General features: G+C 33.6%; 1 protein-coding gene and 1 pseudogene across 1 annotated transcript; one reads left to right on the forward strand and one right to left on the reverse strand.

Moving 5' to 3' along the window:
* Positions 1 to 1761: 1761 nt before the first annotated feature.
* LOC120159662 (aspartic proteinase nepenthesin-1-like) lies at positions 1762 to 3391 on the forward strand. Its single transcript, XM_039170233.1, has one exon. It carries the CDS (start codon positions 2045 to 2047, stop codon positions 3374 to 3376), a length of 1332 nt encoding a protein of 443 aa, XP_039026164.1. The 5' UTR covers positions 1762 to 2044; the 3' UTR covers positions 3377 to 3391.
* A 1442-nt stretch (positions 3392 to 4833) lies between these two features.
* Positions 4834 to 8920, reverse strand: LOC120159774 (annotated as a pseudogene).
* Between the last annotated feature and the right edge of the window lie 15604 nt (positions 8921 to 24524).

A 24524-nucleotide genomic window follows, 5' to 3' on the forward strand; every position in this document is an offset into this window, starting at 1 on the left:
CGGAAACGGATTTGGCACGTCGAAAACTATCAGGATAGGTATACTCGGAAAAGATTAACGGTCGTTTAATGCTCGGTCAAAGCCATTTTAAGTTTTGGTCAAAGAAAGTTAACGGTCAACGGTCAACGGTCCGGTCGGGTCGGGTCAACGGTCGGGTCGGGTCAGACCGGTTAAACCGGTTTCCAGCAGCCACTCGCCCTGCGACTGCGCGTGTGGCGCGTGAGGCGTCTTCCGGGGCCCTAAAAATCCCGGAAAAATTTCTAAAAATTTTTTGAGCGATTTCGAGATACTTACAACGATCGGTTCAAATTTTTGAATGGCGGAGAGCTCGATTTCAAATCGGCCGAATCTTTGACTGCACCACCTCCTCACGCGCCGCCGTCTACGGCGGACAAGGTTGACACCGGTGAACTCGGAACGACACAAGGAACACGATGGTGCGGGAGGTGTCGTAAACGGAGCAACGGTCAGCGGTGAATTTAAGATTTTCTCGGCGATAGAGCTAACAAAACCGTCGCTACTTTGACTGGAAATTCCCGACGTTTGGCCGCGTTTCGCTTCAATTAATTTGAAGGGTTTGTTCCTCGCTCGATGATGAACACAACGGTGGTTTCAAAACAACGATCGGAATTCGGACGGCGTTTGGATCGGACTTGAAAGTGAAGGTGTGAGAGGAAGAAAATTGAAGGAATAACATTTGTGATTTCTGATTGTAAATCAGAAATCACGCTTAAATCATCAAGCCTACCGACAGTTTTAGGGGAAATTCAAGGCTTGGTCTCTGAATTTCCTTTACTTCGAAAATGGCATTCAAGTTTCCATAAATTTTAATTTAGTCACTTAATTTCACCCATTTTCACAATTTACCTCCAATTTCAATTAATATTATTTTGTAAATATTCGGGTTGTTACATGTTTTTCTTAAGAGATGAGGATAAAATTGCCGGTAACATTTGATAAAATAATTATTTTGATTTGTATTCTTTTTTTTTGAAGTATTTTGATTCTCTACGTTTCATTTTGATGCAAAATACCTCTTAGTCGGATATAAACTGTTAGTTGACCAACAATCAACGTTTGTCGATGACACGATAATTTCTTTTTTGTGTCTAAAGTGATGACGCGATATATAATATATCATCACTTTGGATACATGTTATGTGTCACATCATCACTTTGGACACAAAATTTATCATATACGTGACAAACATTGATCATTAGTCAATTAGCTATTTCCCTCTAGTCAAGGGTATTTTACCCAAAATGAAACATTAAGATCAAAGTGTTAAAAAAATAAAGGTCAAAGTAATTATTTTATCAAAAAATTAAAGGTGATTTTTTATATATCCTATATATATATAAATCAAATTCACTCATAAATAATAATAAATAATAATGATATATTAATATAATGCTAATGAAGAAGATTTTAGACTTTAAAGATGAGAAGCATGACACATGCCTTAGCCCCATCATATATTATATGAGTTAGACCCCATTTCAATAATATAAAACTGTTTTAATTTTACAGATGTTTAGAATCCTTGGATGAATGAAAATAACGGTTGAGATTAATTTTTTATTTTTTTTCTTAGTGAATATCTTCTCATTTTCTACTATGAGTCTCAGCCGTATGTTTTTACTAATTCAACGATCCTAAATCTATATAAAATTAAAAAAATTGTAATTGAATCATATTCCTATATACCTATATATATATTATTGATTTTGTCCAAATATCCTTTCAGCCACCATGAAAAGTCGTTGCAAAAGTGGTGAAATCTCAACCTCCATGTACAAGATGGCATGTCTCACATCTAACTTCAGCCTTCATCTTCTCTTCTAAGCTATTCTCCTTGTCTTTTTCCATTTTCCCCCATATTTACTCCTCCATTATTGTCTCAAGTTCCGTTGCTTTCGATGTGTTTTCAATGTTAATTGTCCAAACACAATTTCAGCTTCCGCCAATCATATATAACTTTGCTTCATCTCACCAACCACACTTTTATCTTCAAACCCTCCCTCTTTCTCTAATTACATTCCCATGGCTTTACTCCATTCTTTATGTTGTGTCTCATTTTCGGCACTGGTAATTGTCATGTTCTACGTCTCACCGGCAGTTTCGACGTCGAGGGGGGCACTGGACCACTTGGATAAGCTCCGAAACGGGTTTAGAGTTCAGCTCAGGCATGTTGATTCGGGCAAGAATTTAACTAAATGGGAGCGGATGCAGCGTGGGATCAAGCGTGGGAATCATAGGTTGCAAAAACTGAATGCCATGGTTTCGGCGGTGAGCACGGATTCAGCATCGGTTCAAGCACCTATTGTTGCGGGGAACGGGGAGTTTCTAATGGACTTATCGATCGGGACACCACCGATGGGTTACTCTGCGATCTTGGACACCGGGAGTGATTTGATATGGACTCAATGCAAGCCTTGCACCCAATGTTACAATCAATCTACCCCGATTTTTGACCCGGAAAAGTCTTCAACGTTTTCCAAGCTATCTTGCTCGAGTGACTTATGCTCCGAGCTACCACAATCGACATGCAACGATGGATGCGAGTATCTCTACACATACGGTGATTACTCCTCGACGCAAGGGATCATGGGAAGAGATACATTCATATTTGACAAGGCTTCGGTTCCAAAAATCGGATTCGGGTGCGGAGAAGACAACGAGGGCGACGGATTTTCGCAAGGTGCCGGTCTCGTAGGACTCGGGCGTGGACCATTATCCCTAGTTTCACAATTGAAAGAACCCAAGTTTTCTTATTGCTTAACCTCCATCGATGAGACCCAAAAAAGCTTACTTATGATGGGGCCAATAGCAAGTGGGAATGAATCATTAGGGGCAATGAAAACCACTCCATTGATACGTAATCCATCACAGCCATCTTTTTACTATCTTTCACTCCAAGGCATTACCGTGGGAAGCACTCCATTGCCAATCAAGAAATCGACTTTTGCACTTGAAGACGATGGCACCGGCGGTGTAATCATCGACTCCGGCACCACCATCACGTATCTAGAACAAGCTGCTTTCGATGCGCTGAAAATGGAATTCATTTATCAAATGGGGCTTTCGGTCGAGAGCTCGAGTTCGACGGGGCTTGACCTTTGCTTCAGCTTGCCGTCGGATTCGACTCAAGTTGAGGTACCGAAATTGATATTCCATTTTGACGGGGCGGATTTGGATTTACCGGCAGAAAATTATATGATCGCCGACTCAAGCTCGGGAGTGATATGCTTGGCGATGGGGAGTTCGAGTGGGATGTCAATCTTCGGCAACGTTCAACAGCAGAACATGTTGGTGGTTCATGATCTCAAGAAGGAAACGGTGACTTTCATTCAGACACAATGCCATCATTTATGAGTTCATTTTCGTTTGTGTGTTGATTTGCAACTATGAAAATTGAAATAAATTCAATCCTTGTTTGAATTTATTGATTTGCTTATTTTAGCCATCAAATTAAGAAAACGTGATAATAATTAAAATTACTTGTAAAGATAAAATACTTCACCATATATATATATATAATTATAATATTTATTAATTTTTAAAATTTATTCTGCTGAAAGGATTTGGATAAAATTTTAATCATTTCAACTGACTATGAAACTTATTTTGTAAGCAAAATTGAGTCCTATATTTAAGATTTTGAAAAAGAAATATCTTTTATTCTATAATGATTTCTTTTACTCCTTTTGTATATAGAATACCTTTATTTATTTATTTATTTATTTATTGCAGTTGCTCGGCTAATATGGAATGATTTTATTTAGATTTTAATATATCAAAGGTCTTTCTACTGGTTTAAAATTTTAGTTTTTATAATTAAAATTTTCATATTTTTCGTTGAATTTTGAGTTAAATAATAATTTATTTTTTTATAGTTTTATAAAAAATATAAAATAAAAAAATATATAATCATAGAGTACATACAATAAAAAGATTTTTATTAATTAAATTTAAATTTAAATTGGGTAAAAGACTAAATCGATTAATATAATAAAAATAAAAGTTAAATTAATCCAATCCATAATCTTAGATGGCATATAAAATAAAATATTATGAGAGTATATCTTATATTACACCTTATAATATTACATTATAACATATCCATAATATTCGTGAACCAAACACCTTAATCTTATACTGAAATCTAAGGTTATGTTCTATAATCTTATATCAACGATGGCAACGAACCACATGTCCCTAACAGTGTTGTTTAATAAAAAAAATTAAGTTATGAATTTTTAGTATTAACTTTTACAAGTACTTAATACTTATTATAAATCTAGTTGATATATTAGTAAAAATTAAATGGTGAATCTTGATTTTTGAAAATTATTTATTTTTAAATTTTAAGGTTATAAATATAGTCTTTTATATTATTTCGAGTAATTTTGAATAACAACTAAATATAACAATTTTAATAATCATGTTAATAAAATTTAGTTTAAATATAATTAAAAGTTAAAATAAAATCAATATAATATTGTTAACATTAAATGATAAATAAGTATCTATGTACTTATCATATTCAACACTTTTATAATTGATTGAAATGAGTAAAAATAATTAAACTATAACACATAATAAAATATTGTTGGTCTATAAAAGTATATTATTATTATCATCTAAAATAATACATATTTTTGGAAAATCTTTCAAAAATTTTATTTCTAATTGCATCCAAACTTGCTTTGTTTAGTTATTATCATGCAAATTCAGTAGTGTTGAAACAACAAAAAGAATTAATGCCCAGCTGAACGGGTAAAGTAATCAGGAGAAGCAAGTACCTGAGACTTGGTGAAAATGCCACTTCTTCATCGCCTCCGCCTCCTCTTCTTCCTGCGTCTTTCACTTTCATCAGAGCTTGGTGAATGTGACTTTGACCCCAAACGAGCAGTTTCTGGATCGGATGAATTCGTGCTCCCAGAATCATCACCGGATTCTGATTCTGATGGTGGTTCCTGTTGTTGCATGATAAGTCTGGGCATGTTCTTCAAATACTCGCGTAAATTCTCAGTGACACCACCAAGCCCAATGGAAGTGAAAAGGTTGATGGAAAACTGTGTATTCTTGGGATTATCCCTTGGGAAAATAGATTCGAACGAATCCTACATTGTGGGTTCTAAGAGCCGCTCATTCAGTCTGCGGATTCCAAGATGCTCCCATAGCTCCTATACCATTACCAAGTATCAAAATCAACATTACAATATTTTTCATACATATATATATATATACACAGGAAGTCTAAACTACAATCAGTTAATACAAGATTAAAAGAATGTTGTAATTGATTGTAATAAGAAAATTTATCAAGTGTATAACGCTTTAGAGTAAATTGGGTAATATTTTAGGTTAAAACTGAAAATATTACGTTCTCTATAACAAATTATGTAAATTGCATAATTATTTTGGTTGAAACCTAAAGAGTTACCGTCAATAAACTCATGTAAACATTTTTCGGTTGTAACCGAAATTAATACTAACTGAGTGACTTTTTAGTGTAAACAAGGTAACTTTTTAAATTAAAACCATTCTCTAATCAAAAGTATATTTTTAGAGTAAATATGATATCATTTATGTTAAAACTCGCCGCAAATTAACTTAGATTTCTTCCTCATACAGGAAAACTACTTTTATATATATATATATATATATATATATATATATATATATATATAATATATATAAAAGTAGTCAACTAGTTCAAGTTTATTTCCAACCAACTATTAGTTTTTGTTTTATATCATCCAAGTCCAGTTTGAAACAAACCAATTTCCCAAATGCACAAAGATAAATAAACTACAGCCAGCCAATAAAAAAGAGGAAAGAAGCAGGTAAAAAATATCCATGTATATGCTTCTAACTTACCTGGAAGAGAATCTTAATGAAGATTCGGGAAGAAGAAGTAGTATCCTCCTCAGTTAAGCGTATATAGGCGAGAACATGCCAAGGCAGAGCATCTGTGCCAAGTAAATGTACGAAAAACTTTGCCACATTACGTAGTTTGTTTGTTTTCGAGACGATGAATCATAGAATACTGCTGGACAAAGCATTTATCGAAATTCTGCTGATAGACTTTGTTGATCATGCAAAATCGTTTCCTCAGAAGGCCGTAATACCGAAGGTAAGTTCTCTCCTGACTGCAGCATTCCATGAGCATAACGCATAACTCCATCTGAAAAATCAAGGCAACAAGTTTCTCAGAATGCTACAATAAGAAACAAGAAAACCACTCCACTATAAATGAAGAGGAAAGCTATTAGGTTTTGTGAGGGATAAAGGGTTAATGCATAAAGCAGCAAACCCAGAAGGGAAATAGGAAAGACGAACACGTGATTGATCTATTATATTACACTATCATTACATATCATGTTACCTCTTGCCCCGGCTCAAACTTAATTTTTAGCAGCTTATGGCCAGCCTCCTCAAAATCTACACTCGACATGATTGTCAGGTAGATTGTCCTTAGAAGATTTACAAGATTTGTCTGTCTCATCTTTTATTTTCATCTGGTCTTCATCGTCCGCATCACATTCCTCCTCCTCCTCCTCATCACCTGAACCTGAACCTGAATCTGAACCCTCTTCATCTTCGGATTCTTCACCAAGGATGCTTTTCTTCAACTCTTCATATCGCTTTTCATTCTCTAAGAATTGAGGATCCGGTTTAAAAATGTCTGCAAGTAAAACGTATACATGATCGCATACCAGGAGTTAACCAAACAAAAAATGTAGCTGGAGATATTTTGGGACATACCAAGGGTGATTTCTGGATCTATCTCATCTTGGAGAGATATCTCATGGATTAATTGGTCCTCTTGCTCAACAAGGTCTAGTTCCGGACGAACAGCAGGGTACCCCTACAAATGCATACATGGAAAACAAAATTATAACTTGTTCCTTTTGTTTGATACAAAGGTACGTGACCTCCAAAGGACTTTGAAAAAGTTAAAATGAGTAAAAACACACCTGAAACTTGGCTTTCCTTGTAGAAAATAACCCCTCTATAAGAAACTGAACGCGTTTATCTATCTCTCCTTCATGAAGAATCCCCCTAAAACGCTCGAAAATACCTGCAAACACAACAGCCGACACTAACTGAAAATGGGGAAAAAAATGAAAGTCATATAAGATAGTAAGATATCACTAGACTAGAATCGCCCAAGCGGGGGCAGAGAAAGGGAAACTATCAGAACTTTCTTTATCAGATAAATTACAAACACTAAACAAATTTTCTAGTATAATGCTTCCAGCAGTAGCAATACAAAAGAAATTAAGATAATGTTTTTTTAGTTAAGACCAAGAAATTAAGATAATGAACTTCAAAAACATAAACTAGGGAGACAATTATAATTTCTACCACTGTAACAATATTTTTAAAATCAGTAAACATTGACTTATTCTAAATTGGACTCGTATAAATGACCAGTATTATAACCTTTAGGTTATCAACTAAAAGAAGTTAATCTTAGTATGCTCTAGAAGCTGAAGAAGGTAAAAAAGGCATTCACAAGAAAAAAAAAATGAATTGTCATATATTACACGTATGATTAGCAAATGCAAGAGAATGCATCTCAACATGCTAAAGTATCTAGGCAGTCCTTGTACCATATTCAAAAGTGCAATTTAGTCCATGTACGATAGAACCGAGTAAAATTGATAGAAGTGCAGGGAAAACCATCTAAACACTGACCTGGACTCTTGAATCTGACAATACAAACCTGTAAATTGAACTAAAGACAGCAAAAGAATTCTTCTATGAGGAACATATGCTCTGTCTATGTCAGAATTTAGATAGTTTTTATTAACACAATTATAAATTATACTTATAACACCAATATAAAACGTAGAAGGATTAAATTACTCGGTTCTATAGTAAAAAGACTAAATTGCACTTTTGAGTATAGTCCCCGACTATAGTACAGGGACTCCCTATATGCTTGAACCTCTCAGCTTTCCTACATCATCATAATATTATGGAATCTAAACTAGTATCAATCATAATACAGATAAGTAAAACTACTGCATTGAACTGGTATCAACCATATGCTCATTTGGATACTCTCACCGTGGTGATGAGCCACATTCCGTGACAAAACCAACAGCCACCTCAACACTGTCATCAGTAGGGTTCTCCAGCAAAACTGTTAGCAGTTCTAAAGAATAATATCATGAGCCACTTGCTGGTTCACAAGATGTGCTATAAATTTAACAGCAGCTAATAATTGAGGCTGTCCAACAAAACAAATAGTCAGCAATTCATACAAGCCAAAAAAAAAAAAAAAGAGGTATCCTTTAGTCAACCGTAACTAAATCAGTAGAACTAGTGAAGGAAGGGGCAGCTCCTCACCTTGTCATTCCGCTTATATGCTCTCTTGAGCCGTAAAACAATCCTTCTCAACAGTAAATCCCCCACCTCAATAAACTTGGTGTTAACAACAGCCACCAATGCTGCAAAAACATCAGTGAAACCTGGGGATGCCATCTGAGATTTCATGCATGAACGAAAAGGGAGGTCCCTTCCTCGAATAAGATTCTCAGCAAACAGTTCTGGAACAATGTTCTGTATATTAGTAGCATTGACTTTGTTAACAAGACCATTGATACTTTTTTTAAGGGCATCCCACGTTAATCGTTGATACTCTACACTGCTCTTATCCTGTGTCTCTTTCATCATTCTTGCCAATTTAAATGGAGGAATATAAACCCCTCCACTCCTACCTAAATCGGCCCTATCACCATTCAAGTTAGTTTCTTGTGGAGCTGCTTGCTTCTGCTTGATTTCTCCTACTTTCTCTTTAAAGCTATTTTCATCTCTGTTTCTAATCTCTAGCTGACTATCGTTGTCTATCTTATCACTTCTCTTCTCGCCTTCCATACTTCTGCAGGACCTTCTTCGGAGATCCTCATTACCATTGTAGACACTAATTTTTTTGTCCCATTTTTTATTCGTATTATTATTATTATTTTATCAATATTATTATTATTATTATTATTAATATTATTAATATTAATATTATTACAGGCCATAATACAAAGTAAAATGGGTCCCGAATTACAAAACTGGCCCAACAATCAAACCTGATCTAGGTCTAGATCCGATCCGACCCAGACAATCCGATCCAGTAAGGCCCGAATGTGGTTAGGGTTTCCCATGCATATCCAGCCACCAGCTCTATCAACTGTTGGATCTGGAATGATCCAACGGTCCAGATCTCTTCCAGCAAAAACCCTAGGGTTCACCAACTTTAGGGAGATTTCGGCATCGCCTCCAACTGCTCCGACGCCATGTCCCTCCAACCAGCCGTCGCCACGACGTTGTAGCCTCAATCGAAGACTCCAAAAGACGAGGACGGTCGCACACGTCTCACTGCCCTATGGTGAGTCACCACCATAGCTTTGGTGACTCATCATAGATTCAACGAATGAACAGCACAACGAGGGCTATAAAAAGCCTCGATGAACCTGCAAAAGAAAAAAGAGGAAGCAACACGAACACACACACAGAGCAAAAACGGGGAGATCGAACAACAACAGAGGAAAAGAGAGCAACCAATCAGCAGTAACAAAATAAAAGAAGAGATTGAAAGAACTTACCCGATCCCCAGAGTCTCCATGCACATTCGGAGAGTTGAATCGTCGAAGGTACAACCCCAGATCTAAGCCGATTGGATAGTTTTTAGTATAAACGGTTCTCGATTTTGGCTTTAGGGTAAAAGAAGCTTTGATTTGGTGTAATGGTGGCCGACGGTGGCGGTTGTCGGTGGCCAGCTTTCTCTCCGACGAGGGAAAATCAGAGAGAACGAGAGCTTCTCTCTCTTTAGAGAGAGAAGCAAAAATAAAAAATGAGGGAAAATGGCATAAAAGTCTGGTTTGAGGGATATTTAAATCCCTCTCCAAACGACGCCGTTTTGGGGAGGGATCATTTTCTTAATTTTAGGGATTGGTTAAACTATTTTCGTGGTCCCTCTGAGTTTTTTAATATTGCATTTTAGTCATATTTAATTCTGCTATTATTTTAGATATGATATTATAGTTTTTTTTAGTCACTAATTAATATATATATATATATATTTAAAGTAAAATACTTTATTTAGCCCTATCACTATTATATTTTATATTTTAGTCTCGTATTAATATTTATGGTTAAATTAAAATAATAATATTTATATTTAAAAATAATTTGAATTAGAGCTATTAATTTAGAAATTTAGCAATTTAATTTTATAGTTTTAATTTTCCTTATTTTGGTCATTATTTAATTGAAATTTTACTTTTTAGTATTACCCTTTAAGTTTTAATATTTTTAATTTAGTATTTTAATTATTATTCTTCATTTATATTTATTTAATTTTAGATTAATAATTATTATTTGATTAATTTAACAAATTGATTAAATAATAATATTTATTTTAAATATTAAGAAAGGGTTGTCTTAAAGTAACTATATGTCCTATTCTGGTATTTTAAAATAAATAAATATCCTATTTATAAAAACCTAAAAAATATATTTACTTTAATTTTGGTTATATCAAATTATTTTTTATTGAATTCTTAGAATTTTCTATAATTGAATATGGAATAATAGGATCATAAATTAAATTCATATTTGAATTCTTAAACTTCCACTTATAAAGACAATTTATAATCAACGGGTACTAATTTTGGGCGTTATGGTGGTGTTAATCCTTTCCCAAACGTAACCGACCCCAAATCCCTTTTTATTACTAAAAAGGATGAATTTCTGGTTATACGCAGACTGATTTATCTTTTAAATGGCGTTTTCTTGAAAACTCTTTTAAAAGATGATTTTTAGGTATTCGACCTACCTAACCTAAAAGGTCAATGGCGACTCCAAGTCATTTAAAGATTGAAAACATTTCATTCACTTGCTTTTCCATCAAGAAAATTTGTGCCCGGGCGAAAACTGGTTACGACAGCTTGGCGACTCTGCTGGGGACTCTGGTCAAGCATAAGTCGATTATATATTGTCTTTAGAATTAGAAATTGAGAATTCAATTTTATTTAATTTATGATTCTTTTGATTTCTTTCAATTTACTTTATACTCTTGTATATTAATATTTGATTGATTTTCAAATATTAGGATTTAATTTTTGTGATGCTTTGTCAATGGTTTGAGAATTTCTCCTCACACAACACGTGCATTGCATAAACATAAGCTCTATATTCGAGCTCTTTTCCCTTTTAAGTGGGAGTGAAAGCGACGTCTTTGTGAGAATTTATTCTCAGTGACAGACCTAGCAAGTAGCTTTCGGGGTTCATATGCTCTATATCTTCGTGAGAATTTATTCTCCGTGTCAAGCATAGGGAAATGTGCCCTCTCGAATTGAACTCGATCTGCTTAAGTCTTTAATAGACCAGGAATGAGGGTTTGGTAGCCCAAGGGGACACCAACAAGGACGATTCGAGTACCTTGACTCCCAGAACTGAAACCCTGCATATAATAAACCATAAAAATTCACCTAATCTAAGATAATGCTGAAACTTTGTCCGTATGTGTACACAAAAGAGAAATGAACTCTAACTTTCGGCTTTTAATTTATTTTTATGAAAAAATTCATATGAACTAGAAATCATGCGGTTAGGTTAATTTTTTCAAATAAAGCATGGAACTAGAAAGCATGAAGTTAGAATTTATATATAGATACTATGATAGATAGGATATTTTCTTTCCATTAATTGGTACTAACCATTTTATTTTTTTTATTTTTTTTATCTATTTTGTAGATACATTTTATTTTGTTCTAACTTGTTATAGTGATTTCTTTTGTTTGCATGATCATGACATGATTAGAAGGTGTTGATTGTGAGTGGTCATTTCCATTAATTGGTACTAACCATTTTATTTTTTTTATTTTTTTTATCTATTTTGTAGATACATTTTATTTTGTTCTAACTTGTTATAGTGATTTCTTTTGTTTGCATGATCATGACATGATTAGAAGGTGTTGATTTGTGAGTGGTCATCAAATTGAAAAGTTTTCATTAATGGACAAAGAGTTTTATGATCAAATAAATTATGATGCAGCCAAGGAATGGCATCCTGAGGGAACTCTGAGGATAGAGGAGAACTATGTATCCAAAGATTGTATGCCCGTTGAAGAGCAAAAGGAGATACGAGGAATAAGATAGCAAATGTATAAGATGATGGGTAGAATATCTGTTTTAGCCAAAGGAAAAGAGACTCATGCACACACAAAAAAGAGCTCAATGAATATAATCCTGCAATCTCAGATATACAAGGGATTTCCGATCTTAACCAATTTGAGAAATTACTTACAGTCATCATTCTTATTCACAAGTTGTCTAGAGATACCAAAGAAATGGTGAAACTGTAAAAGCTCCCAGAGATGAGAAGAAATCATGCAATCTGAAATCATCGAGGTTTATTCTGCTCCCGACGTCGAAAAATCTGATTCTATCTAAGATAAAAGGTGGTTCTCATTTTGATGCTATCTCTATATCATATAAAGAGTTGTACGAGAAGCTACTTAAAGCGCGAGAAGCTACTTAAAGCGCAAGAAGCGGCTCCACATTATGTAAAACCATGGCAACCTCCATATTTGAATTGGTATGATATCAATGTTCATTGTGAATATCATACCGGAGCTCAAGGACATGCCATTAAGAATTGCATTGCCTTCAAACATCGAGTCCAATGGATCATGGAATCTTAGAGTTTATGATAAATGATCGACCTAGTTTGGTAACTGATGGTCATGCTAGATTAATACCAAAAGTATTCAATGGTAAAAGTATCAGTAAGGGCATTCAGAATGAATTATGTTTTTATGAAGCTCAAGTATGTTATTTGAAGGATGAAAACAATAAATTGAGTACAAATATGAAAACCATGCATGAGGATTTCCAAAAGATCAGTCAAGCCTTTCAAAATGTTGGCATAGGAAACACCCCAAAAGAATGGACAACAGGGGTCATTAAATTGAAAAATGTTGTCGAGCAATGGAAAATAAATGTTAAGATAGATGAAGGTCAATCCAAGAAGTTTTCTCATGATTTATGGGTTGCAGAAGAAATACGCAATACAACCATCTTCAATTTGGAAAAATATCAAGTTGAAAATCAAATGTTAAGTAATGTCAGAGCCAACATGGAAGCCTCATATCAGATCCATCAGCGTGAGATGGATACTGAATTAAAAGCCACTAGAACCAAGAACAATACATTGATGAAGATGGTAGATGACTATGGAAATCTTGTACAAGAACTTCTTGAACACAAAGGTTCTCTTACAAGGGAGAATAAACAACATTTTCTACAACTCCGAAAGATGGCATGTAAGATACAGGAAAAAGACAATGTCATGAAGGAAGCTGCTACCCAAGAAAACAATGTGGCTCATAAACTGGTAGACTTAGCTAGCTTTACAAGGGAATTGAAGCAGATTTATAATTCAACTATTGAGTATAAATCAGAATTAACTTGGCTTTTTAAAGAGATAGAGAAGTTGGGAGTGAAATGTATCCCTTATATGTAGAGTTTTGTTTGATGTATCGAAACTTTTGTGTTTAATGAAAGCTGGTTTAAGATGATCACTCTTGAGTAACACCTTTGCTGCATTTGCATTTTCATTTTGCATTTGTACTTTTATGTTTGCATTTGCAGTTTTTATATTTTCATTTGTATTTTCATTTTACATTTTGCTACATTGCATTTGCATCTTTGTATAGTTACATTTATAGTTTCAATCTTACATCATGCATTTGTATTTTTTTAGCTTCAAACTATTTTACATGCATTAAATCATGAGATATGGGAATAATTCGTAGAGGATTCCATGATAGAGTTTTTGAAATCAAATTGGAGCCAACTTGGTCTTCCTAAAGAAGGATAAGAGCCATGAATGAGATTTTAGTAAGGGTTGGTAGAATAGAGAAACTGCAAGAGCAACTTATTAAGATTCAATAAGAAATGATTGATTAAGCAAAAAAGTTCCAGGATGATTCAAAAGAACAAATGACCAAATTAATAGACCTGGTGAACGTTGTGATCCATGGAGAGAAACCTTTAGAGGATCCCGCTGTAAAGGCTGTGAATGAGGTTCTGAATGATAATGATGAGGTCGAAGTGATATTGTCTGATGATCAAGAACCTATTAGGGATCATGGTAATTCAAGACAGCTTCAAGATTTGGATATAATCCCATGGGGCATTGTTGAATTGATGGTGAATGAATAATCAATGAAATAAAAAAGTTTCTTTTTAAGAAATAAGCCTTACTCAAAGAAGAGGGGCATAGAAAAGGGTCGAAAGTTGATCAAGAAGAAAAAGAATGTTCAGTGTTTTCAATTTCCCCCTTCCACTTTTCAGATGAAAAATTACATTAAAAATGCTTTCAACTGGATTAACTATTCCATGATATGTCCAGCCACAATGGCCTCCAAATGAGAAGTGGACCTATAAGGAGATTCCTTGGATAAACCAGACTGGAACTCTAGATTGTGCAACTAAGGTTCCTAGTAACCTTGAGGGAAAATTCCAGGATCCTTTAGAGCAAGCAATTCAAAAGTGCAAGGTAGAAGAAGGGGTTAAGGTTCAATGCTCATAAATTGTTGCCTCAACAGAGACTAATGTGATCAAATCCTGTAAAGAATACATGGCGCAAGAAAATGGGAAAGGAAATTGAAGCAAAAAATCTCCCATAGATGTAATACGAGACTGGTCCATAGGTTTAAAAATAAACTGGGAAGATGCCACCATGAAAACATCTCAAACACCCATATCAAACTTCCTGATGAAAGGTGGGACTTCGGGCACACCTGCAATATGTATTCAAAACCAGGACAAAGCTATTGTCACCAATGAGAATTGTTTTTGTAACACCCCCAACCCATACCCGACCCGAATACGAGTGTGAGGTGTCCCATTGACTTTTCAAACTTTGACTCTTGACAAAATTCAAAGAAAACTTTAAAACTTTCATTAAAATAAAAGCGATTTATTTACATAAATTAACCAAAATAATAAAAATCGATCAGAGCATATCCAACTCAATCAATTAGTACATGCCAACTATACTCAAATTAACCAAACACTTTTAAATCATCTATTTTCCGATCTGAAATTTTATAAGGGAGATGCTGACCTGTCTTGCTCTTCTTCGCTTCTCTTCTCGCTTCTTTAACCTACGTGTGAAATAATCACACACTAAGTCTATGAGTTAGTGAGGCATTAAATTTATAAAGGAAACTCTAAATGCTTAAACATGTATGAACATATTACTTCATGATGTCACACATTCATTATATATAATATAATGTACACATATACACATCACACATTATTTCCATCATTAATCTTATTCTATTATCCACATTATTATCATTTATATCCTTTAATCATACTTTTCATCAACATATGACTCATTCAAACCATACGCACATTATCATAACAATCATATAATACAGTTCATATCACAAAAACATATACTTCACCAGTACCATCTTTATTTTTATATCTTTGTTTAGCCCATGTACACTTTTGAGAACTATAGATATGTGATTCTATTGAGGTTATGCACTAATTTTTTCACTACAGCTCGTATAAATGCACCAAAGTGCCACGTAGAATTGCACCGAAGTGCCGCGTAGAATTGCACCGAAGTGCCATATAAAATGTCCCTAAGGACCACGTAGAAAATTCCTTAATAATAATATACATATATAAAGGATCAAGTATGTGTCTCAAAAGACATCACACATGTTCCAAGGAATACATATATGTCCCGAAGGACCGCGTAGACCCTCGACTCTTGGCATGCCAACTATACCCCTAGCTCTCATGACACATAACATGGGCATTATCATTTATGTCATTTCACATATTCATATATTCACATAGTTCACTTACGCATAGAACATTTTCATATAATTCACATTTACATGTCACATAGCTTATATTCTTTCTCACGTAGTCACATAGATCCATGTCATATAACATATATCCAAAGTGCATAGAATCGCGTAGATCATATCATATAGCTTAGACTATTTCTTAGATGTTCATGTAAACCTACATATCATATCTTGTTCACATATAATCATATATACTTCATATAGCACATAGAAACACCTAGAACACTTCCACATAGCTTATATCAATTTTCCGAGTCCTTTCATATTACTTGATAACATATATCATATATATAATATATATAATATATATATATATATATATATATATATATATATATATATATATAATATATATATAATCGTCATATCATCACCTTATGCTTCATTTCTTTGTATTCCCTTAGATTACATAAACTATGTCATATTTCTAAACATATATCGTTTAATAGTATTTTATTTATATATTAATTTAATCTATTTACTTAATTCAATTTCATATATTCCTTATAACATTTCATATAGCTCCATAAATCTTTAGCATATACTTATCTTATATTCGTATCATCCTTTCTATATTCAAGTTTCCTAATTGTATACTATTCCTATTTCATTCTATAATTCAATCTTATTTAGTTCCCTTAACTCTCATTAAATCAAAAAGCTCTATTATACTAATTCTCATAATGGATCACACCACTATGTACTTGTCCAACTCATGTTTCTATTAAGCATATACTGTTACACATGTTTACCTAGTTCCTATCACTTCTCATGAGATCACTTTCATCATATTTTCCTATTATTACATATTTTCTCATAAACATGTATTCACATAGTCTTATATTTCATTATCATGACTTATATTGTTCTCCTATAACTCTTCATAGACATCTATTTCCATTTCCATATCACTTGATGATCTTCTATATTCCTATAATTCATAACTTATTATATTCTCTCATTAACACTTAATATGTTTTTACATAAACCACATAGCACATACAAAACATATCAATTCATATAATCAAACATACATACACTTCATGTTGTTAACATACTTATGATCAAGACTTAATGAACTATTACTATAGGAAATAGACTTATCACAAGTCCAATTTCCATATAATCTTATAAAAATAAACTGCACTCACCATGGCCTCACTACGTTCCAATCCACTTATGACTTCCTCTCTTTCGATCGAATCTTAACTTGATAATCATTCCGGAACTTGTTCATGTTCGATATCTACATATAAATATCCAATTGATATACTCTAATCTATCATTTCTTAGACCAAAAGAAAGGTCTATTTCTATTTTCCCTTTGAAGTGCATCGATACATTCTACAGTGCATCGATGCATTCTTTAACATGTGTATCGATGCACTACCCATGCATCGATACACCAATCACCTTCGATGTTTTCATTTTAAGGGGGTGCATCGATGCACTCCTTATGCATCGATGCACTAATTGCATTCAATGTTTCTTATTTAAAGAGTGAATCGATACACATTGAATGTGCATCGATACACCTTGCCCAGAATTTGCATTTTAAGCCCAAAAACCATCAACTTTTCACTCAATACTTATATTTTAAGCCCCTATCATATCATTAAACTCAACTACCATTACTTAAACCAACTTATATCCATATAAACCATCTTTATATTCTATATCTCATCATGATTCTTAAAATTTAAGAATCTTACTAAACTTTCAACTTTGTTATTAATCTTTTCTAACTTCATAAATCTCTTATTCTTATTGATGGCAAGTCAAATTCAACTTTCAATTCTTATTATAACTCTACTTCAATATTTCACTCAAGAACTCCAAATCTTTAATCTTCCTTAACTCCTTTATCTTTTGATTTTAAGATAACTTAATCTTTCCTTAAGCTTAGTTATTATCTAATGATCAAAACCCCATCTTAAATTCGGCTAAATATCAACCAACAAGAGATCTTACCTTTGCTTATGGCTTCACGTGAAAAAGAAGAAGAGAAAGAAGAAGAAGAGAACTCTGGAGAAATCTCTTATCTTCCACGTGGTTCCCTTATCTTATAAAGGGAAATAAAAAATCTTACTTGTCAATTAACCATTTTACCCTTTAATTCATTCAATAATTACCAAACAATCTTCAACTATATTTCCAATAAGTCATTAAACTATTTAACTATTCTACTTTTATCACCAAATTCTGAAACTTTACAATTTGATCACTAACCCGATATTGAGGATGTTACAGTTTTGAGCCCAACTTTCAACTGATAAACGAGGAGATGAGATCTGAACAAAAAACTGCTAAGAAAGATGTAGAGATTGGTGTGTCTGAAGAATCATTTAAACGGGTACGGTTAAGAGAAATGATCAAAAAGTGGGGGGCAAATGAGGACAAAGACTCTGGTCCAATTATACACCCAACATTCTAGGAGTAATGGGGCATTATAAATAAACAAGTGAAAGTTGTTATATACCACTATAGTACTTTTCATTTTCAGCATCTTGTTTGAACATTTTTTTTGTTCATTTCTCCGCCTTTTTGTGATAAATAAATTTGTGTTGCTTTTATGGTTATGAGCAAGAAATCAAATTTTAATCTTGATTTTTTTAAGTATCAAGTAAATTAAACGTTCTTTTAATTTTTCAAGAATTATAGATCTTTGGCAAGTGGTAAAAGTAGACTTTTTATATCCCATACAATGTCAGAAATACAATTACATGATCTATTCTTGGTCCTTACCAAAACCAAATCTTGACACTACATTTATCTGAGACTCTAAAGTAATGCTTCCACCTATTTTTGAGGCATCAAATCCATATGTTTATCTTCTCGGGTAGAGTTGATTTGTTTATAACACTACCTTCCACTATATGCATGACTTCAAAAGTCATACTTTTGTCATTCCATATGCAAAACCATCATTTTTTATACCAGTGAAATCAAAAGACCTCAAAAGTACCAAAATTTTAATTATCCTGCAAGAAGAGACAAGATGAGGCATCATGGACCAACTTGTTGAAGAGAATTCTAGGAGTAATTGGGGCATGCTCGAAAGAAGAAGAAGAAAAAAAGAGGGATTGATTTAAATAATTATATCATGCATTAATTACATTATTTTCATGTAAATAAAAGTTAATCCTGAATATTCATCCTCCTGGGGATATCTCTTTTACAAAGATTTATGTGTATGAAATGATGAACTACCTTCTTTAATTTATCTCTTAACAAAAGAAAAATATATTCTTTGTTGTCCCTATTTGAGCCTGAATTATTTTTCTTTTGATTCAACCCTAACCAATGATCACCCTCCATATTGGGGGGTAAGGTGAAGGATATCTTCTCACAGGAATAAAGATTGTCAATCCAGTTTTATTACGAAGGAAAATCTCCATGAAATAAAGAGAGTTTTTTACTACAAGATAGGTCAAATACAAAGTGCTTGAAGATCAATTCAGTCAAGAATAACGAAAGAATTTCTGAAATGCAAGAGGAAAAGTAGGTTCTCAAAGCAATTAAAATCCTATACTCATTCATCAGAAGAAAAAAAAGGAAAAAAATGAAAAAGAAAAGAATAAAAGAAATTGAATCAAGATGGGTGACTCATTGAGCCTAAAGTTACAAGGTTGATCAAGTGCAATTAGTTCAAAGATTCATATTCAACAAGAAGCACAAGAAATGCTGGAGATATAAGAAATGGAAATGAACCAAAAAAATTGGCAGTCTAGAGGGATCCAGAAAAAGAAATGATAAAATACAAGTAGCAAAGCAGATCCAAGTCAAGCAAGGCAAGATTGAAGGCATCAGAATGAATTGATCCTTGGGTTCAATTACCCTTAAACACTTGTTTGGGTCTTTTATCCCTTTATTTCGTAACCATGAGCCCTAGCCTACATTACGTACCTGAAAAGTCCATTTTAATCATACATGGATTTCTAAGTAAAAGAGACTATCTTCATATTTCATTCCGCTTCTCAGGATTGATTTTTAATTGTAAAAAATGGTTTTTAAAATCTTTAATGCATGATATGAAAAATGAAAAAAGGGGGTTCAAGACGTAAAATTTTGAATAACGTCTTGAAACCAAAGGAGGATTCGAGTTGAAAACCTAAAAAGGTGGCTCGAATATTGAATGGTGCAACAACGACATAAGAGATGATCTTAAGCTCTTGATAAAGAACTGCACATCCCAAAGACGTTCCTGAGATTCTATAATCAAGAAGTATCTCTATGAAATGAGCATAACAACCATTTCTTCAAGTTAATGGACGCTCAAAGAGACATGTATGCAAAACCAACCTGGAAGACCTTACCTTACCATAATCAACATATACCTTAAATCAATCAATAATCTTGACACTTTCCATAAGACTATGATTTTTTTGATTTAAAAGTGAAGTTGATTTATTTGATATTCATTGAACTCATGCTTATGATTTAATTCAATTGTGAGCCTAAATTAAGGGGCAAAACTTTACAAAATTCTTTCATTCTTTGATAAAAAAGGGAGAAAAAACATTTGCAAACAGGACAGTCTCAAATGAAGAAGGTCCTTGAAGCAAGTTGACTCCTATTCTACGTCTATTGGAGAAAAAATGAGCAATGCCAAAATGAGGAAACACTTCACATTCTTGAAATTAAGTGGTCCGAGAATCTAGAAAATCTGGAGAATTGAACTTGTAATACTCTCTTAAGACATTATCAGCAATTCATCAAGAAGGATTACCCTATTCAAAAGGGATACATATCTTAGAGCATAACAAAAAGGCAAGAATACGACCAGTCAAGAAAGAGATGACCACCTCATTCAAAAGAGGCACATATCTCAGACATTTCTGTTAAAATGATTGATCACTTCTTAAGTTTGGGACCACATGAAGAGAATCCCTAAAGTTACTTGACAACACTATTGTTTAGTGACACCAGAATGAGAGTATTCAATATTAAGAGATTTGGACACAATGAGAGCTACAAGTACCCACAATGGGGCATTATCAAAGTTGGATCTTGTGAGGATCATAAAGATTCAAATCAAACAAACATTGAGAGTAAGGCTTACAGTTTAGAATATTGGATATCTTGAAGGCCTATTTCAAACAGAAATAGAATGTTGGGGCATTTTGAAGGCCTATTTCAGACAGAAATGATCCATGTGGGGTATTTTGAAAGCTCACATTAGTATGAAAATTTGGGACATTTTGAAGGCCCATTTTAGATAAGAATGGCATTAGTATGAAAATTTGGGACATTTTGAAGGCCCATTTTAGATAAGAATGGTCCATGTGGGGGTATTTTGAAAGCCCACATCATCAATAAACAATTTTAAATGCATTTTGAACATTCATATCAGCAAATGTTGGAGCATGCTAAAGGCCTATATATTGCAGAAAGATCATTGATTTGAGCAAAGATTTCCAATGAGATAGAAAGGTATGGAGAATGAAAATGGTGAAACAGTGATAGTGGAGTTGATTATACATAATTGCTTTGTTCATCATACAGTTGCATTATTATGGTGATTCAATACTGGCAAGCAAAATCATCCCACTTGTATTCCCACTGAGTTTTGTTCTTAAGTGTCCTTGTGATAACCTACAAAAGCTCTAAACACTATACAAATAGCTTCATTGATTGAGAAATTTGAGAAGAAACCATAGAAAAAGATGAATGTGTTATCAAATGTTTTACGAACCAGTGATTATAGTGTTGAACCAATGTTGTGATCATATGATGTTTTTTTAACCCAAGATGAAGTTGGTCTTCTTCAACCCCAATATTCAAAACTTCGAGAAATGATGAAATTTTAACAACAAGAAACTAATGGAGCCAACTAAGGTTGAACAATAGGTTGTTGTTAAGCATCTCGACATGATATGGTCTGAATGGCTTTGTTCGAGATCCAATTAAATGTGGAGACATTAAAGGAATTAGGATAAATCCTCCTTGTGATGTGTTTCAAGAGTCAAATCAGAACAGACATTGCTCTCCTAATTAATCTATGTGGAGTTTGGCATATCTACATCTACATTCTTCAAAGATAAGAGCTTTATTGGATTTCTACACAAGTCCAGGCGAAGAAAGCCGGTGTTATCAAAGACAAAATAAGGCAACAAGGTCATAATTCTAACTATGGCAATAGTTCCACAAATAAAACATTTCTTTTGAGACTTTAATAAAGCAAAGAAGACACAAAGATGCAATTGGATCAGATGGTTCTTCAGAAATACAAGTTTGATAGCATAAGTTGCTACAATGATATATGAAGAAAACCCTGGAAATGAATGATCAAGTGGAAAAAGACTGAGTTCGCCACTTTGAAGTCAAATGAAGATTGCATCCACATTCATCCTGGAAATGAATGATCAAGTGGAAAAAGACCGAGTTCACCACTTTGAAGTCAAATGAAGATTGCATCCACATTCATGCATTCATAAGAACATCATTTGCATAATAGAAAATGCATTATATTGATACATTTGGTTGCATTCAAATATGATGTTTTTACAGATTTTCATATCAAAAAAGGAAGATTCATGATGAAAAATACCTTATAAGTAGAAGGTAGAATTCAAACCTCAAATAAAAGAATCACTTCAGGAGAGGCAAATATCTAAAGAATAGATGGTTTCAATCCACAAGTGAAGCATTATTTTGAAGTGGGACATGTTACCTAACTAACAAGTTGAAAAAAATGATGAGAAAACGATTTCCAAAGTTTCTCATTTAATCTTTTCTGAAAATGAAATTGTTGAATAGTAAGAAAATAATTTCCAAAGTTTATTACTTAGTAAACTATTTCCCAACTTTGTAAATCCTTTGGGTCATCAGTAAGTCTTTCGAGTATGATGCTTAAATCCTTCGGGTCATCTGTAAGCCTTTCGAGCAAGATGATAAGTCCTTTGAGCCATATATAAAACCTTCAGGTAGGATGTTTTCAAATGAGATTTTAAAAATTAAGCATGTTTTAGGGGCTTCTTAATTATCTCAAAAGAGTTGTTAAAGGAAACTAAGCCTTTTAAGGGGTTCCTTGATAACTAAGAAGCTAAGCTTAATTTTCAAGGGTTTCTTGCTTTGTAAATCCTTCGGGTTATCAGTAATTCTTTCAAGCATGATGCTTAAATCCTTCGGGTTATCTGTAAGACTTTCGAGCAAGATGATAAGTTCTTCGGGCCATTCATAAGACCTTTAGACAGAATGTTTTCAACATTTTCGTTGATTGATTCACGATATTTCGAATCAACAACGTATTGCTTGCGAAAGTTTCACTCGAAATAGCAATTTGTCTCACTCGAGATTAAAGTAAATCCTTCGGGTCATCAATAAGTCTTTCGAGCATGATGTTTAAATCCTTATGGTCTTCTGCAAGCCTTTCAAGTCAGATGATAAGTCTTTTGAGTCATCCATAAGACCATTGGGCAGAATGTTTTCAACATTTCCAGTGGAGAGTTCATAATAAGAAGAACTCGTCCGAAGAGGAATAAGAAGTTCAGAATCTGAAGAACTTATTCAACCTTTTGTTTGATTCTATCGCAGAAGGAGATAGAGTAGCATCAATATTTACAAAAGGAGTTCGTAATAAGAAGAACTCATCTGAAGAGGAAGAAGAAGTTCATAATCTAAAGAACTTATTCAACCTTTTGCTCGATTCTATCGCATAAGGAGATAGAGCAGCATCAACATTTACAGAAGGAGTTCGTAATAAGAAGAACTCATCTGAAGAGGAAGAAGAAATTCATAATCTGAAGAATTTATTCAACCTTTTGCTCGATTCTATCGCAGAAGGAGATAGAGCAGCATCAACATTTCCAGAAGGAGTTCGTAATAAGAAGAACTCATCTGAAGAGAAAGAAGAAGTTCATAATTTGAAGAACTTATTCAACCTTATGCTCGATTCTATCACAGAAGGAGATAGAGCAACATCAACATTTCTAGAAGGAGTTTGTAATAAGAAGAACTCATCTGAAGATAAAGAAGAAGTTCATAATCTGAATAACTTATTCAACCTTTTGCTCGATTTTATCGCAGAAGAAGATAGAGCAGCATCAACATTTCTAGAAGGAGTTCGTAATAAGAACTCATCTGAAGAGAAAGAAGAAGTTCATAATCTGAAGAACTTATTCAACATTTTTCTTGATTCTATCGCAGAAGAAGATAGAGTAGCATCAATATTTCCATAATGAGTTCGTGATAAGAACTCATCTGAAGATAAAGAAGAAGTTCATAATCTGAAGAACTTATTCAACCTTTTACTCGATTTTATCGCAGAAGAAGATAGAGCAGCATCAACATTTCCAGAAGGAGTTCGTAATAAGAAGAACTCGTCTGAAGAGGAAGAAAATGTTCATAATAAGAAGAGCTTATTAGAGATTCCATCACAGAAGGAGATGAATCAATATTCACAGTAGAAGAGTTCATAATGAGAAGAACTCATCTGAAGAAGAAGAAGAAGTTCATAATGAGAAGAACTTGTTCAACATTTCCGTTTTAATCAAGAGAAGTCAACTGGACAAAAACTTTTTATCTTTTTATCTTTGCCCTATTCTTGTTAACACAAGAATGAGCAAAGAGGGGCAGCTGTATACACTAATTTTTTATCACATTTTTTA

Source organism: Hibiscus syriacus, unplaced genomic scaffold (genome assembly GCF_006381635.1).
Source record: "Hibiscus syriacus cultivar Baekdansim isolate YM2019G1 unplaced genomic scaffold, ASM638163v2 tig00111372_pilon, whole genome shotgun sequence".
Classification (NCBI taxonomy): Eukaryota; Viridiplantae; Streptophyta; class Magnoliopsida; order Malvales; family Malvaceae; genus Hibiscus; species Hibiscus syriacus.